Source organism: Coffea eugenioides, chromosome 2 (assembly GCF_003713205.1).
Source record: "Coffea eugenioides isolate CCC68of chromosome 2, Ceug_1.0, whole genome shotgun sequence".
Lineage (NCBI taxonomy): Eukaryota > Viridiplantae > Streptophyta > Magnoliopsida > Gentianales > Rubiaceae > Coffea > Coffea eugenioides.
The window spans coordinates 22,429,406-22,444,168 of NC_040036.1; the positions used below are offsets into that span (position 1 = coordinate 22,429,406).

The following is a 14,763-nucleotide window of genomic DNA, read 5'->3' on the forward strand; positions in this document are numbered from 1 at the left end:
TTAAAATGATAATTTTTTTTTTTTTTTTTTACGGCAACGATAACATTTCTATAACCTATCTAAAGGGGTGAAACCTAAAGAGGCTGTGTAAATCTAACTAGATCAAAGGAGTGCTCTGACATCTCCTTTGAATTTTTTCACTGTAGGTGGGGTTTGAATTTCAACTTACAATTCAAAGAGGGATTTAGTCCCTTTTTGGCGACTCCCGAGTCAAAACTCAGTGGTTAAAATTTTTCAAATACTAAATTAGTAGTAATTTTTTAGGAGCAGAAGGGAGCGTCAAGTTTCACAAATGCTAATCTATGAAATGAATAGGAAGGAAAACACAGCAAATTTTTCCAAAAAAAAAATTCACTTGCATCATAAATACATTTCTCAATTCACCTTTATCTCACAAACATCACATCAACACGACAATCTTATTTGTTTGTCCATTTAGAGTGAACAAGGGGCACGGACGGTTTTGCCCATTTTCAACTACGCGTAACTTTTTTTGTACATCGCGTAATTTTTTTTTGCATATCGCGTAACTTTAGAGCAAATTTTTATGGGTCCCACACATGGCGTAAAAATCGAGTTATAACTTGTGATCTCAGCTGCACAAATTTTTGAGGCCAGATCATGGCCATTATCCGACATCCGTTCAGGGACGGTCATGCTGCCCCATTTCCATTTAGAGTCTCCTACTGCAGCAGCCTTTTACCCCATTAGCAACTGGCAGATGGCATTAGGACCCCGAATTGTTTCAATCTACGTTCGACTGCAATCCACTTTTGACCAAATTTAACGAATCTTGATTCTTCCAACTGCTAATATTCTTAACAAATTTAATGAAACAACTTGATTCTTCAACCGTTTCCATTCATTCTAGTGGTATCCGCGAATGCCAACTGCAAGTCTGATGTAGTAACGTTCTTGTCTTGATGATCAACATGCGAATTAAGCAAAAAAGACCGTTCATTTCAATCATTTCATTCATCAAGCAGCAATTAGGCTGGAAATCAAACGTCGAAGAATCTTTGTTTCAAGGAAAACTGCGGAGTAAAATCAACAAATATACCATCAAGAAATCCTTGTTGCTACTACGGTGACAATAATTTATTTATTGAGGTACCAAATATGGTTCGTCCAACCCCATCTCCACATTTAAATTACCCAAAACTTTGGAGACATCATCCTAAGCTATATATGCTACTCAACATCACCTTGAATTTAATTTACACACCTAAAAAAGACGCACGCACTGCTACTAAAAAGTAGCACTAGCTAGACCAACCAGATCATTAGCATGGGATTTTACCAAATTTCTAAAGTTATCCAAGATTGAGGATCATATAGGAGGGAATATTCCCTTGGAAAATCAATTCCAGCTTTAAATCACACTAATAACAATTGATGATCTTCCAAGAAATCATTCACGTCCCATGCACCGCAAGAAGTCCCAAAATCATCCCCGAAACCAAAATCCAGAGGCATATCATCAAAGTTCCCTTCTTCCAATTCCAAAACACCGTCATCGTGCCCGATAATTTCGTTGTAGATCAACGGTGACGGAGACTTCAAGTTGAAAAACTCATTCAGTAAACACTGATCTAATAACAAAGAATCATCATCATCCAGAGAGTTACTAATCCCCTCGCTTTCCGCACCCACCGGCTCAACCGGTCTCCAGTCACCTGCCCACTTGGTAGCACTAGCACTAGCACTAGCAGCAGTAATTCTTCTTGTCGTAGAGCTGCTTTCTTTGAACTGATCATTCTGTTGCGGCGGTTGGTGCTTGTCCTTAAACCTCAGAACAGAGGTCGGAGAGCAGAGGTTGTTGTTCTCCGACTCCTTCCCAGAATCATATCCGGAAACCGACGTGGCATGCACCTCCGCTAATTCCTCCTCAGTAGTAGTATAATCCGGTCTCTCCGGCTCCGGCGGCTTTATAAAATTCGTCAAAGCATCGGGCCCGCGTATTTGAATCGCGGCTCTATCGTAAACCATAGCAGCTTCCTCAGCAGTATCATATGTCCCCAACCAAATTCTAGCCTTCCTCGCCGGGTCCCGAATCTCCGCGGCCCATTTCCCCCACGGCCGCTGCCGCACGCCGCGGTACTTTTTAACATTTCCCACAGCTTCACCGGCAGTGCTATTACTACCAGTACAGCAGTTGGGATTAATAAAATTGGAGAGCGGCCTCTTTTTCTTCTTCGGCGTCGCTTTGGTCTTCATCAGGTCGTCCTTCACGGCATTCTTGACCTCGTCGACGAAAGTAGCCTTGCGGGGGCATGAATATTTTTTCTTTTCAATAACGATCTCGCTAAGCAGCTTCTTGATTCGGGGAGGCCGGAAAACGGGCGACACGAGGCGGCCATCGTCGTCGTCGTCGCCGGAGGAGTCGGTGGCATCGCAATCGGTGAACTGTATTCTGACAACGCGAGGCATGTTTATGGCGGTGTTATCTAGTATTTTTCGGTGAACTGTTTTTCTCAAGGGTCGAGATAATTTGTCAGTATCCATTCTTGAAGAATTTGTAACCGATGATGGAATCGAAGAATTCAATAGGAATTCAATAGGAGGATTCAAAAGAACAAAATAAAAGAAGAAACTCAACGACTAGTAAGTGTAGAATTGATTGAGAAAAGAGAAAGAAGAAAAAAAAATGGCAAAAGAGTGTGGAATTGAATGGTTTGTGGCAAAAGTGAGTGGCGATTAGAAGAGAGAGTTTTAAAGAGAGAGAAAGATTCAGAGAATCAGAGTCGTATATAAAGACTCTCAACTGAAGACTGAGGACTGAGGAGGTGGGGGTTTTGTATAGAACATCCCTATTCTTATTCTTGATTCCTGGGGTTGGGGGAGGGGGGGGGGGGGGGGTTCAGGTCAATTAACATTTTATTTTATTTATTTAGATTTTCTTACTTTTTGGGTTAAGATTTTCTTCGTGAATTAAGGTTTCTGTTTAATTTGAGTTATTATGGGACTTTTATTCTCTTTGCAGTTGCTGCTGCTGCTATTTTCATGGGATGGATTAGTAGTGTTTTGTTTGCTAATAATTTGTTTGTTTACGTGGTAATAGGCTAAAGGAAGGAGTTGATGAGCCAACGTAGTTGTAGAAATTGTAGGCACCGACTAAACGAAGGAGTTGAGAGGTTCTCCCCAGCGACTCGCCGCATCCCGATTTCGACGACTTATACTTTTACAGGTGGCCACAGTGGACCCGGTAAACGGCCTTGATTTAGAGATAAAAAATACGGCCAATTGGCCGGCCCCACTCTCCGGTTCTAAATTAAGTCAAGCTAATCTATTCTCAATTAGTATTTTGACGAAATTGAGTTTCGAAAATCGTTTGTTTTATTTTGTGTCCTTTTCAATCTTTAGAGCTCTTCTTTTTAGCTTTACACCATGGATTATTTCATTTCAAGCATGACTGCGTAACCTTTTCGAGGAATTGTTGGTTTAGCAGGCTTAAGTAACGCAAGGCATCTCATGTGAACTTGCTGATGGAATTTCTTTTCTTGTAACTCTAAATTTACCATTTCAGCATCGTTAGATAGTAGTGTTTAACAGACGATCAATTTGAATATCCTTTTTTTAAAAAAATTTGAATCAATAATTTGAATGTTTGGCATGAAATCTGAATGGTCCCCGTCAGATAAATACTGAACTGTTACTAGATTTAGAGGTTTTGAATTCAAATCTTTCTTTCCCTTTTCCATTTTTTAAATTTCACTCCTCTTATCTCTTGTTGGGAAAATATTCTTTTTTTTTTCAGCTTTAATATAGTGATACGCTATTTGATTTTCAAACTCATAATTGATACTTCCATAACATGCATGCTCGATTAAATTGTCAATCATAATTGTACGTCTGAGATTTGTCTAAAGCATTAGTCCATACATACTCCCTCCATGCCATTTTAATAGGTTTAGTTTTTTTTTTCTCACACAATTTTTAAAAAGGTTTAATTTTGTTGGAAGAATAAATCTAATTTACTATCTTCCTAAATTACGCTTATATTAGATGGAGTATGACTAATTAACTTTATATTAAATAAATTAGGCTATACTCAATAATAATCTACATTAAATAAGCACATTTTAGAGAAGTTACGAGTTAACTATATTTTTTAATTGAAAAATGAACTATAATTTGGAACGGACCAAAAAGGAAAACAAGCCTAAGATGGGGAAAGGATGGTCATATCATGTGGTTTGGGAGGAGGAAGTGTAAAAGAAAATTCTAGTTTGAACCCTTCCACTTACATTTTTTTAAAAAAAAAATTTAAACAAAAAGGCTAACAAAGTGGGACAAAAGGAGTAATTATTTTCTACTATTGATAACTAATTCAACTATTAAAACCGGTCTCCAATTAATTGTTGCCTCTGATAACGTTATATCGGTTGACTACTTGACATAATAACTTCTCAATTTCTTGCATACCGCATCCATGAAAATTTTTTTATTATGTCGTGTGTCTATTAGGTTTCAACTAACTGAGAGAACGGATAAATCACAAAAAAAAAAAATGGAAAACGAATAGTAGTAAAAAAGGATTGGTTATTATTCTGATTGCGCCACCATTTCATTCATTCATTCATTCATTCATTCATAATTGTTATTAACTTTACATGGAAGTTTGCTGAAGATTTGATTCTTGCACGCCAAGCTCTATTGTGGTTAAAATTAGCTCTAAATAAATTAATGTGCCTGAACGTTTAACTGAATCGCAAAGGAGAACGCAAAATCATAATCCCACGTATCATCAATACCTAAATGCCAATCCCACACTTTAAAACATTTATTAATTATCCATAAAACGGAAGAAAAAATAAAGGTCAGAAATTTAAATATAAGACATGATGATACAAAAATGGCTAGTGAATAGTGATAATGCCACAGCCCTTTTTTTTTTTTCTTTAATTGATAAATTTATCCTTTGCAAAGTGTATCTAAAACTCTTGATTAGTGAAAGGTAATAATTATCACATTAATAGAAATTTGCCGCCGTGGAATCGGTTTTTTTTAAAATCCATTTTCCAACAAGACTGGTGGAATCCAATTAATATACTACTGGATTGACATCATCATCATCATCATCATCATCATCATCATCCAGGTTGTACTTTTGTAGTGTGCGTCAAAATGCTTGGGCTTCAAGCAAAGGGAAAACATAGGTCAGAGCATCGGAGAGAACAAAAAAAAAAGGCAAAAAAAAAAAAAAAATGACAGCCACATTTTTACTGTTTCTCACCACGTGAATCCTCCTGCCTGCCCCCAAAATGGCCCGTCCTCTAGTGTTGAATTGCGCCATGTATCATGATAACATCCATCTACTAGTACTGATAGTAATCAATCAGGACGCATGCATGCTCATCACCATCATCTTTATTGTGAAATATTTTAAGGAAGAATCACTCACATTTCACTGTATAAATTTTGTTCATCATTTATTTTTAAAATAGTAATTTACGTCATCTTTTATAAATTTAAGTCGATAACTTTAGTTTCAACTTAGATTTTTAATCACTTTTTATCGTGAATCCATCATGTGATTTACGCGTAGTCAATTTTAGGGTTAAAAGGCTAAATCACATTTGCAATTAAACAAATTATTCGATTCATATTTATTTTTACCATTAAAAAATAGAAATTGACCCAAACCATATTATTTTTTCTCATAAAAAAACTAGAATTAGACCAAATTCACATTTATTTTTGCCACTAAAAAAGTTGAATATGGCCTTTTTATACAAAAAGAAAAAAAAAAGATTGCATATGGATCATATGGTGATTTCAAGCTAAAAAGTGGTCAAAATATTAGGCCTTATTTGGATTGCGATTTTACGTAGAAAAATTTCTTTGACATATTTCCCAATCACTTTTTTATTCACATATATCATATCACTACAGTATATTTTTCTACAAAATATTTGCAATCCAAACGAGCTCTTATGTTGGTACCAAAATTTACTAATTTGAATTTGTAAGGGATACAAAGTTATTAAAAGTTGAAACTGATTTTTGAAAAGTTAATATATATATATATATATATATAATATTACGTAATTTCTAAGGGTGCTGGTTCTAATAATTGATTTTCTGCCATCTTGTTGGAACGAGGAGGCATAGGACAGCAAAGTGACGACTGATTATAAGTTAGATATGTCATATGGAACACATCATCATAATGATGGTGAGAGTAATACAATCAATAAATTAACTCACAAATTGCAAGTAGCAAAAACTCTAGAAGCTGTGAAAATTTTGGAACACTATGAAATTTTTTTTTTTTTTTTTTCATAATGTGGAAGTCTAGGAATATATACAATGATAGTACATAATAATGTTTGTTTAATGGAGAGCTAGTCTTAAAATATCAGTTATGACGTGTACACAATATGATTGGAGGCCTAGGTTCTGTACGAACTACTTAAAATTGAATAATGTGTTGAGAAAGGGAATCCAATAGTAAATTTGTTAACTTCTTTCATTATCTGTAAGCAAACATATAATAGTCGTGATGATACCAAGAAATGCTTTTTCAGATACTTGAATCGATTCAAAGAAAAATGTACGTTTTAGTTAGGGATGGAGTTGGTAGAATTACTTGGTCAAGGGCATTTAAGGCCAAAAAAAAGTTATTTGACCGTCTAAGACAATATAATATAATAGCTTCTAAATTTCACAAGTGTATAGAATACGTTAGCTGGTGTGTTTGGTTTAAGAAGATTTGAAGTAAAATAATTTATTTCATAAATTTTAATTATTTTTTTATCTTTTCAATCGTCTTTTTATCTCACATACATCATATCATAAAAAGTATTACAGTAATTATCTTAAATAAACTCTTATCCAAACAAATTCGTTATGTTGAGTTTTAAATGTCAATTTAATTAATTGAATAATGTAGTACCGATTACTTTTGCTTGTCAACCAAGCATGTATCTATTCCAATTACCCGATTCCCATAAAAGATTTCTTCTGCCGTCTCTGCTCTTCTTTCCATGTAGCCCAATCACCAAGTTTTTTTTTTTTTTTTTTTTTTCAAATGGCATAATACAATTCTCTCTTTCTTTCCTTTTTTTTTTTTTTGGATCCAGGTGAATAAACAGATCCACTACTGATTCTGGACTCGAGAAAACAGACCAGATAAACAAGTCAACTGATCAGCCATGCCATCAACAACACGCTTCAGAAGTGAAGTCAGATATCAGAAGAAGGCTGGCTGAAAAATTAATAATGTGTTAATATGTAAAATGGCGGGGGAGCTGGAGTGCGCATTTACTGAGGCCAACAATCCGTTCAGTCAAAAGCTTGGGCTTCAAGCAATGGAAAATTAATTCAGTACATTGCTTCCCAACACCGAGGGACCATTTGTCCATTTGTCTCCGTTTAGATTGAAGTTTTTTTTTTTTTCAGAAAAAAAGTTTTTACGTTTTTCGTAATTATATTTTTATTTCAAATACATCAAATCAACACAGTAATTTTTCTACAAAAAAAAAAAGAAAATAGCAATCTAAATGGAATTTAAAATAGCAATCCAAATGAGATTTATTATGTTCCAAAAAACAAAATTACTTCTATTTGTATTAAAACTGTCATTTTTTTCCAAAAAAGCTTTTACATTTGTCATGAACTTATGTTGCAGACACATTTTTATCTTACATATATCAAATCGGTGCAGCATATTTTTCTATAAAAACTCTATAAAATAGCAATCCACACAGGTTCAAAAGTTGAATATTAGTAGGTAACTAGAACAACATAATAATGAGTAGAAAACCGATTCTAATAAAGCAAATTTGTGAAAAGATTGTACGAACTAGTGTACATCAGCTCAATTATTCGAGATATTTATTAACTCAATGAGAAATCTCATAGTCCGATTTTTAAACTCTTCTCTTCAGTCTTTCCCTTTGTGAAGCCTTTAAAATCTACCCCCCAAAAAAATAAAAATAAAAAAGATTCATCTTATCTTTTGGCAGGCCTTTTATTAATTTTTACCATAGGTCAACACTTTCAAACACATTCCTAACATAGACAATTTTATCCGCAAGCAACCATTTACCAAAAAATTCATTTTCCATTTCTTAAGGGAATCTTTCTAAGATTTGGAGCTCCAAAAAATTGCCAATCTTCGCGTGAGGCACTTTTCAACCAAACTTCGGCCCTGTTTGGAAGCTAGTTTTTTGGGCAAGTTTTTTACCTACAAGTTTTTTAACAACTTTTGCTACAGGAACCCAAAAAACTTCTCAAAATTTTTTACCTACACACTTCAAAATACACAAAACACACACAAATTCCTCCACCATCCCAACCCAATACACAAAACACACATAAAAAAAATTCCCTTCCCTTTGGCTTTCTTCTTCCTCAACCATCCCAACCCAGTCCACCACCTCCGTCGCCGACCACCACCATCTCCGGCGCCATTTTCTTTTCTTTTTTTTTTTTGCCTTTCTCCCTCTCCCTGCCATCCTCCTCCTTTACCCAATTTGACTGCCTTCCTCTTTTTTTTTTGTGTGTCCCCCGCAACCCTCCCCCTCCCGCGACCAGATCTGGTCCCATGACCAGATCGCAAAAATGGAGGGGAGGGGAGCTGCGATCTGTTCGCGCGAGGGCGACGAGGCTGCTGAGGGTGACGGGGATAGATGAGGGGAGGAGAAAAAGGAGGTGACGGGCAGAGGGGGTTGGCGGGGCAGAGGGAGAAGAGGGGCTGCGGCGGAGAGGGGAGGAGAAGAGGTGACGGGCGGGGGAGAGGGGAGGAATATGGGTGGCGGGTGGCAAGGAGAGTGGAGGAAAAGGGGTGGAGAGCAGAGGGGGGTGGCGGGAGAGGGAGAAGAGGAGTGGCAGGGGAAAGAAGGGGAAGGGGAAAGGAAGGGAGGGGGAAGGGGAGAGGGAGGGTGACGGCAGAGGGAGGGAGAGGGGGAGGGGTAGGGGGTGCTGCGTTGCTGCGGGGAGGGGGGCTGGTAACGGGGAAGGGGGAAGGGAAGGAAGAAGAAGAAGAAGAGAAGAAAGAAAAGAAAAAGAAAAGAAAGAAAAAGAAAAAGAGAAAGAGAAAAAGAAAAAAAAAAGTTTTTCCTCTTAAAAACTTCTACACAAAAAATTTTCACCTTACAAAAAATTTTACACAAATTTTTTCAAAAACTTCTACAGTGTACTACAGTAAAGTTTTAGACAAACTCCCAAAAAACTCAGGTTCCAAACAGGCCCTTCATCTTATCAAGTGTTTGAAGCAAGATGGGGATAAAGTGCTTGAAGTCGTTTTGAGCCCTCAGCAGATTTGCAAATGACCAAAGGTCTTTACTAGGATGCAGATTTCAAGAGCAGCAACAAAACAGGTTGACAAACACGATTGAAGTTTCCTATGAGGAATTCGAGATGGAGGAAATGTTTTAGTTGTATTCTACATTTGTTCATCAGAGAGGTACATGAGAAACAGACGGAATGCGTTTTTACATTGATACAAAGGTGGTTGGTGCCACCACCCTTTATCAAACTAGCCCATGGCATACTTCTGGGTCCAGCTTCTTGCAGTTGCCTCATATTTGGCCCTGTCTGTCTTGTACATGTGAGCAATCTCGGGCACCAGAGGGTCATCTGGGTTCGGATCCGTTAGAAGTGAACAAATTGAGAGCAACACCTGCAGAGTTACACAAGAATCCTTCCCTTCTTCAGACAAATTACATATCATGGAAACAGCAATACAGCCAGATAAATGCATTGTCTACCCTTAATGCTAGGAGCTAAGGGGGTTTTATCAGTGCGGTGTAAACAATATTGAAAGATCCATTTTACAACTTAGTGCCAGACAACTTGCTATAGTTGCCCAACAGAACAATGGCAGAGTTGATTTAACAGAATCAAATGCTTAAATTAAGAAACTCAGCTCAAATCAAAGTCCGCCTACACAGATGAGCCTATTTGATGTCAGCAAAATGAACTTAGTAATGAACAAATTACTAAGTAATGAAAAAAAATTAGATGTCCATATCACTCGTATATCTAGGATATTTGACGACAGTGGAAGATAATGGCATTTTAACCTGTCTCATCCGAGAATCGGTCATCCTCATGAAGAGTCCATTGGCTTTTAGTAATGAACATATTACATGTCCATATCACTCATATATCTAGGATATTTGACGAGAGTGGAAGAAAATGGCATTTTAACCTGTCTCATCCAAGAATCGGTCATCCTCATGAAGAATCCATTGGCATTTAGAAAACCTTAGCAAATGAGACTCATTATATATTTGAACCCAATTAAGACCTGAAACTTGGGAGGGGGAAATTTTTAACCTTAGATATAGTCAAGGCAGGGCTCCATTGCTCCTTCAGGATATCAAGGCATATACTACCATTGCTATTTATGTTTGGATGAAAAACTTTTGTCCTGAATGCGACCTGCAATAATAGAAGTAAAACTTGATGAAAACAAGTTCAATTTTGCTTATCAAGTTGAAACCTATAGAAATTGTAGTACTCCTAATCATCACAGAGCACATACAAAATGTTTTCTGCCATATAACATTTACAGAATCAGCACTGAAAAAAATTTTTGCATATCCAAAATTCTAGATAGCTGCAGAGTTATGATATATGAACAGTATGCAGCAAATAGTTGCATATGTTTTAGATGTTCCATCTCAAAAAAGAATGTCACCAGTAAGGTGCATTGCACGCTTATCCTTTCTCATAGCATGTACAAAAGGCAGTTGCAGAAAATCCCACAGACCAGTTTTTCTCATCCTGGTCTACATACTGAAACCCAACCACCTTACTGCATACTGACAATATATAAATGTGCTGAATTTCAGAATTTGTTGAACACCAAAACTCAGTCCCAGTGATATTAAAGATGTAATCCATTAAAACATACAGAAGCAGTTTCCTGAAACAAAGACATCCTTGGCTTCTTAGCTAGTAAACTCCGAACAAATTTAATTGTACAATAAGTCAAGATTCATTTAAATGTGCTTGGCTGTAGGCAGCAATTATTGCCAAAAGATGACACCACATACTTATGCAACTACAACAAATACTCAAAACAAACAAAATAAAGAAGCTAAAAATGAAATATGGCTGTTCAGTAAACGGCAAAATCCATGAGTTACAATCAACAGCTCCTAAAACTATCAGAAGCATGGACATACCTTGGGAGGCTTGAATGGATAATCAGGAGGAAAGTGAATAGTGACCAAAAATACTCCCCCTGCATAAGGACTATCAGGAGGGCCCATTATTGTAGCTTGCCAGTGAAACATGTCCTCAGCAACAGGACCTGTAAATTTACAATACACAAGCGGAAAACACATGTTAATCCTCTTCTCTTGAAAGAGTTTTCAAGCAAAAAACAGACCATCGCGTTCTCCAGGACAAGGATGTAAAGACCAGGATGTGGAAAGCATTCGGCCATGGAATGCATAGAAAATAAAATCTCTGATGCCTATAATTTGAAGTGCTCAATCATATACCATTTACTGCACCAAGATATAAAATATCACTTTATAGTTCAACCAAGAATGGAATTAACTTACAGCCTAAAAGTTTCTTTGAAAAAAAAAATACAGTAACAGACTAAGCAAGAAGGTTAGCAATCTTCGGTTAAAATGACATAAGACTAACTAAACCACTTTTCAAATATCAGTAATATCAATCACATTGACAAAATCAACTTTAAAATTCATTTTAACCATGTAAGATGTAATTGAACCAATCCTATATGATTATGTCTTACAGATATACTTTCAGATTACCTGAACACAGATTTCTAAAATTACCGACTCATCACATAAAATACCAATACGTCTACTCAATGAAAAATTTTGAAGTTATATTGCTCCTTGCACTATCAAAAGTACACAGAACCAGATGCTTTCACATCCCACAATGAAAACCAGTAACTAATATGTGTTTAGTGACTTAAAATGGCACTAAAGTGCCCATTAACCACAGAGAAAAGAAACCAAACAAACAGTGCAAACCCTCATATTCAAACACAATGACCTTGTTCCATATCTTGGCCCTGTAAGTTCCCAAATATCAAATGGAAACACACAAAGAACAAGTCTGGTTATATCAATTTATGGAAACAACTTAGCCATAGTATTCCTCAAATGTTACCTTGTAATCTCTACACTAGGGCATCCAACAAGAAAGGAGGAAGAAGGGAGGTATGGAGGGAGAGAGAGAACTTATGTTTTTACTTAACAAAAGTTATAACACTTTGCTTCTTGCAGCTCATAGCAAAGGAAAGAAGGAACAACTATATGTGCTTATCTGTTGCCTGAGGTGTTTTAGAGTATCCAGCCACAATCCACGATATAAAAATATTGGTACATCATCAAGACCTAAAGGATAGTTGTTTATCTATCGGGTGTCAAAGCAATTACATCAATCACCAGCAGTGATGTTCTTTTGGCTCTGAAAAATGATAGTGCATATTGGTTGTATATCTTGCTAATTTGCAAACATCACAACCACTTCAATCGATAGTGATTAAGCAAGTACAGTCCTTGTAAGTATGCCTTACTGTTGGTTTGTGGGTTTTAACACCTTTTGTTCTAATAATGTGAAAAGATCGAGGGAAGTACAAAATTGAAGAACAATTTTGAGCAAGATTTCAACATGCAACATTTGCACATTTCGAGAACAAATTTTAACAAGATTTCAATGCTACCACAAAGTAACCAGCTTATACCAAGAGCATCCACATAGCACAAGTTTGCCCCGCTATTGGCATAGTTTTGGCATCTAAAGACAATTTGTTCTAGAATAGTTTTGAAGAAAGGTCTTAAAAGGTCATCCTACGCATTTTAATTATGAATAGGGTAATGAACATGTGCTCTCGTGAAAACAATCTGAAAAACCATAAAGCAAAAGATTTAGCAGTACAAGCAAAAACTAGAACACTTACTGTTCATCGACTTTATTTTCTACCACTCCATTTAAGTTTCCATTCGTAAAACCAATATGTCCAACAAATAATTGACCTCCATCTTCCCCGGTAACAACAACTTCATGCAAAGACTAATAACCATACACGAAATCCAAAAGCCTCAAAGTTTACAACCTGATCCATACATGTAGTTCATGTATGTTCATCTGCAATTAGATTCAGCGTCAAATTCAAATTGCTATTCCTTCGGGAGAAAAAGGGAAACACATAAACGATCCCATTTTTACACAAAACTAACAGACAAGAAGCACAGAATTTCCTTCACATACCACAATGTCAAACAACAAAAGCAAGTCGACCCAAATATCAGACATACAAAACATGCAATGAAAGTGGAAACTTGTAACGTACCAACACATCCTGCCACAACACATCTAGAAAGATCAAAAAGGGGTGATAGAGATACCGGCGCTACAAGACGTAGGAGGATCTTTCTGGAGATCCTTCAGCTCTTTCAAGATTCTTTTTGAAGCCATCCTACGGATTCAACCCCACCCACCAGTCCTGCAGATCTGACAGATGCATAAAAGGCGGAAAACAAAAGCAGAGAAGTTGCAAAATATAACAAATCCAAACACCCACAAACAAACAAATATACTACTATAATAAGGGTTCTTTACAACTCTGAGCTTTAACAAACCTGATTGTGATTGTGATTTGGAGATGGGATATGAGTGCAGAGATAAATTACTCGTACCTTGTCCAAGCTGCCGATTTTGACTCTCAAGGTTGTGAATATTAGTGCCAGCAGACTTCTGACTTTCTTATTTTGAATTTTATTTTGTTATTCTCTTTTGTTTTCTCAGATGAAGGAAAAACTGATGGATGAGCTTTATTTGATACGACGTGGGAGCGAATTCGGATCCAGCTGGGCAGCTCTGACTGGTGGGATGGGATTCCTTTGTGCCGTGGGGCCCCGACCCACCCGGGATTTCGGATTCACACACGTTATGTGTATTTCCAAATTCCAACCCCCCAACCCCTTTTCTCTTTCCTTTTTCTTTTCCCCTCTCTCTCTGTTCTGTTACCTTGCAAATGAGCGCTGATTTCTTCTTCTATCAACACATTTCCAAATGGTCTGGTGTAAGAGCCATTTATGAGAACTATTCTTATTTGTATTTGGACCCCAATATTTTCTTCCTTATACGATCTTCTTGAAAAGAATTTTTGGTAGTCAGACACTCTATGTATATATGTCCAAATAGCAAGGGTAAAAAACAAAAAAGACACCTGTAATAAATCTAATATACAGAAAAACTCATCATGGTTTCAAAATATACAACATGACACCCCGTACTTTGAACTAAATTGTAAAGGTGACGGAATCCGTTAAACTTAAAGGAAATGAAGGAAATGACCAAAATGCCATGATATAATTAAGCAAAAGATAGCTCAAAAAAATCATTTGTTTTATTCTTTAGATAGAGAGAATTGAGGGTTAAGGGGTAAAATAGGTATATTTGTTAAAAATTATGTATAAAAAATTTTTTTTAGGTTCCAATAAGTCATTTCCGTTAAGTTTAACGGATTCCGTCACCTTTACAATTTAGTTCAAAGTACGGGGTGTCGTGTTGTATATTTTGAAACTACATGGGAACTTTTCTGTGTATTAGATTTATCACAGGAAACTTTTTTGCATTTTATCCAAATAGCAATTACACCCGTGATGTTTATATCTCTCCATCCATATAACACTCAAATTTTCACCTCTAATTCTTCCATTTGTCACCGGCGAAATATATTGAGGCGTTTCTGAAATGAACAAAAGGTCACATTAACAAGACTAAAGTGAACGAATGTTTAAGAAAAGTATGGCT

General features: G+C 36.5%; 2 protein-coding genes across 4 annotated transcripts; both read right to left on the minus strand.

Annotated features, from left to right (window-relative positions):
* Positions 1 to 1,083: 1,083 nt before the first annotated feature.
* LOC113763624 (ethylene-responsive transcription factor CRF5-like) lies at positions 1,084 to 2,521 on the minus strand. The gene has a single exon (XM_027307496.1). It carries the CDS (start codon positions 2,503 to 2,505, stop codon positions 1,378 to 1,380), a length of 1,128 nt encoding a protein of 375 aa, XP_027163297.1. The 5' UTR covers positions 2,506 to 2,521; the 3' UTR covers positions 1,084 to 1,377.
* A 6,746-nt stretch (positions 2,522 to 9,267) lies between these two features.
* LOC113761276 (ubiquitin-conjugating enzyme E2 28) lies at positions 9,268 to 13,754 on the minus strand. 3 transcript variants are annotated; one of them, XM_027304185.1, is made up of 5 exons: positions 13,644 to 13,754; positions 13,353 to 13,450; positions 11,142 to 11,269; positions 10,288 to 10,392; positions 9,268 to 9,628 (listed from the first exon to the last, which is right to left on the minus strand). In XM_027304185.1, exons 2-5 carry the CDS (start codon positions 13,420 to 13,422, stop codon positions 9,485 to 9,487), a joined length of 447 nt encoding a protein of 148 aa, XP_027159986.1. In that variant the 5' UTR covers positions 13,423 to 13,450; positions 13,644 to 13,754; the 3' UTR covers positions 9,268 to 9,484. The 3 variants fall into 3 exon arrangements, with proteins under 3 accessions (XP_027159986.1, XP_027159988.1, XP_027159987.1); XM_027304187.1 differs by having other exon boundaries at positions 13,353 to 13,458; positions 13,644 to 13,733; XM_027304186.1 differs by having other exon boundaries at positions 13,587 to 13,697.
* Positions 13,755 to 14,763: the final 1,009 nt, after the last annotated feature.

Excerpts from the sequence above, each read along its gene's own strand:
- LOC113763624 (XM_027307496.1), bottom strand. The coding sequence starts at position 2,505 with ATGGATACTGACAAATTATCTCGACCCTTGAGAAAAACAGTTCACCGA.
- LOC113761276 (XM_027304185.1), bottom strand. The coding sequence starts at position 13,422 with ATGGCTTCAAAAAGAATCTTGAAAGAGCTGAAGGATCTCCAGAAAGAT. Across the intron at positions 11,270-13,352 it reads TCCTACGTCTTGTAGCGCCG|GTCCTGTTGCTGAGGACATG; the intron begins GTATCTCTATCA and ends GTAAATTTACAG. Across the intron at positions 9,629-10,287 it reads CTGCCTTGACTATATCTAAG|GTGTTGCTCTCAATTTGTTC; the intron begins GTTAAAAATTTC and ends GTAACTCTGCAG.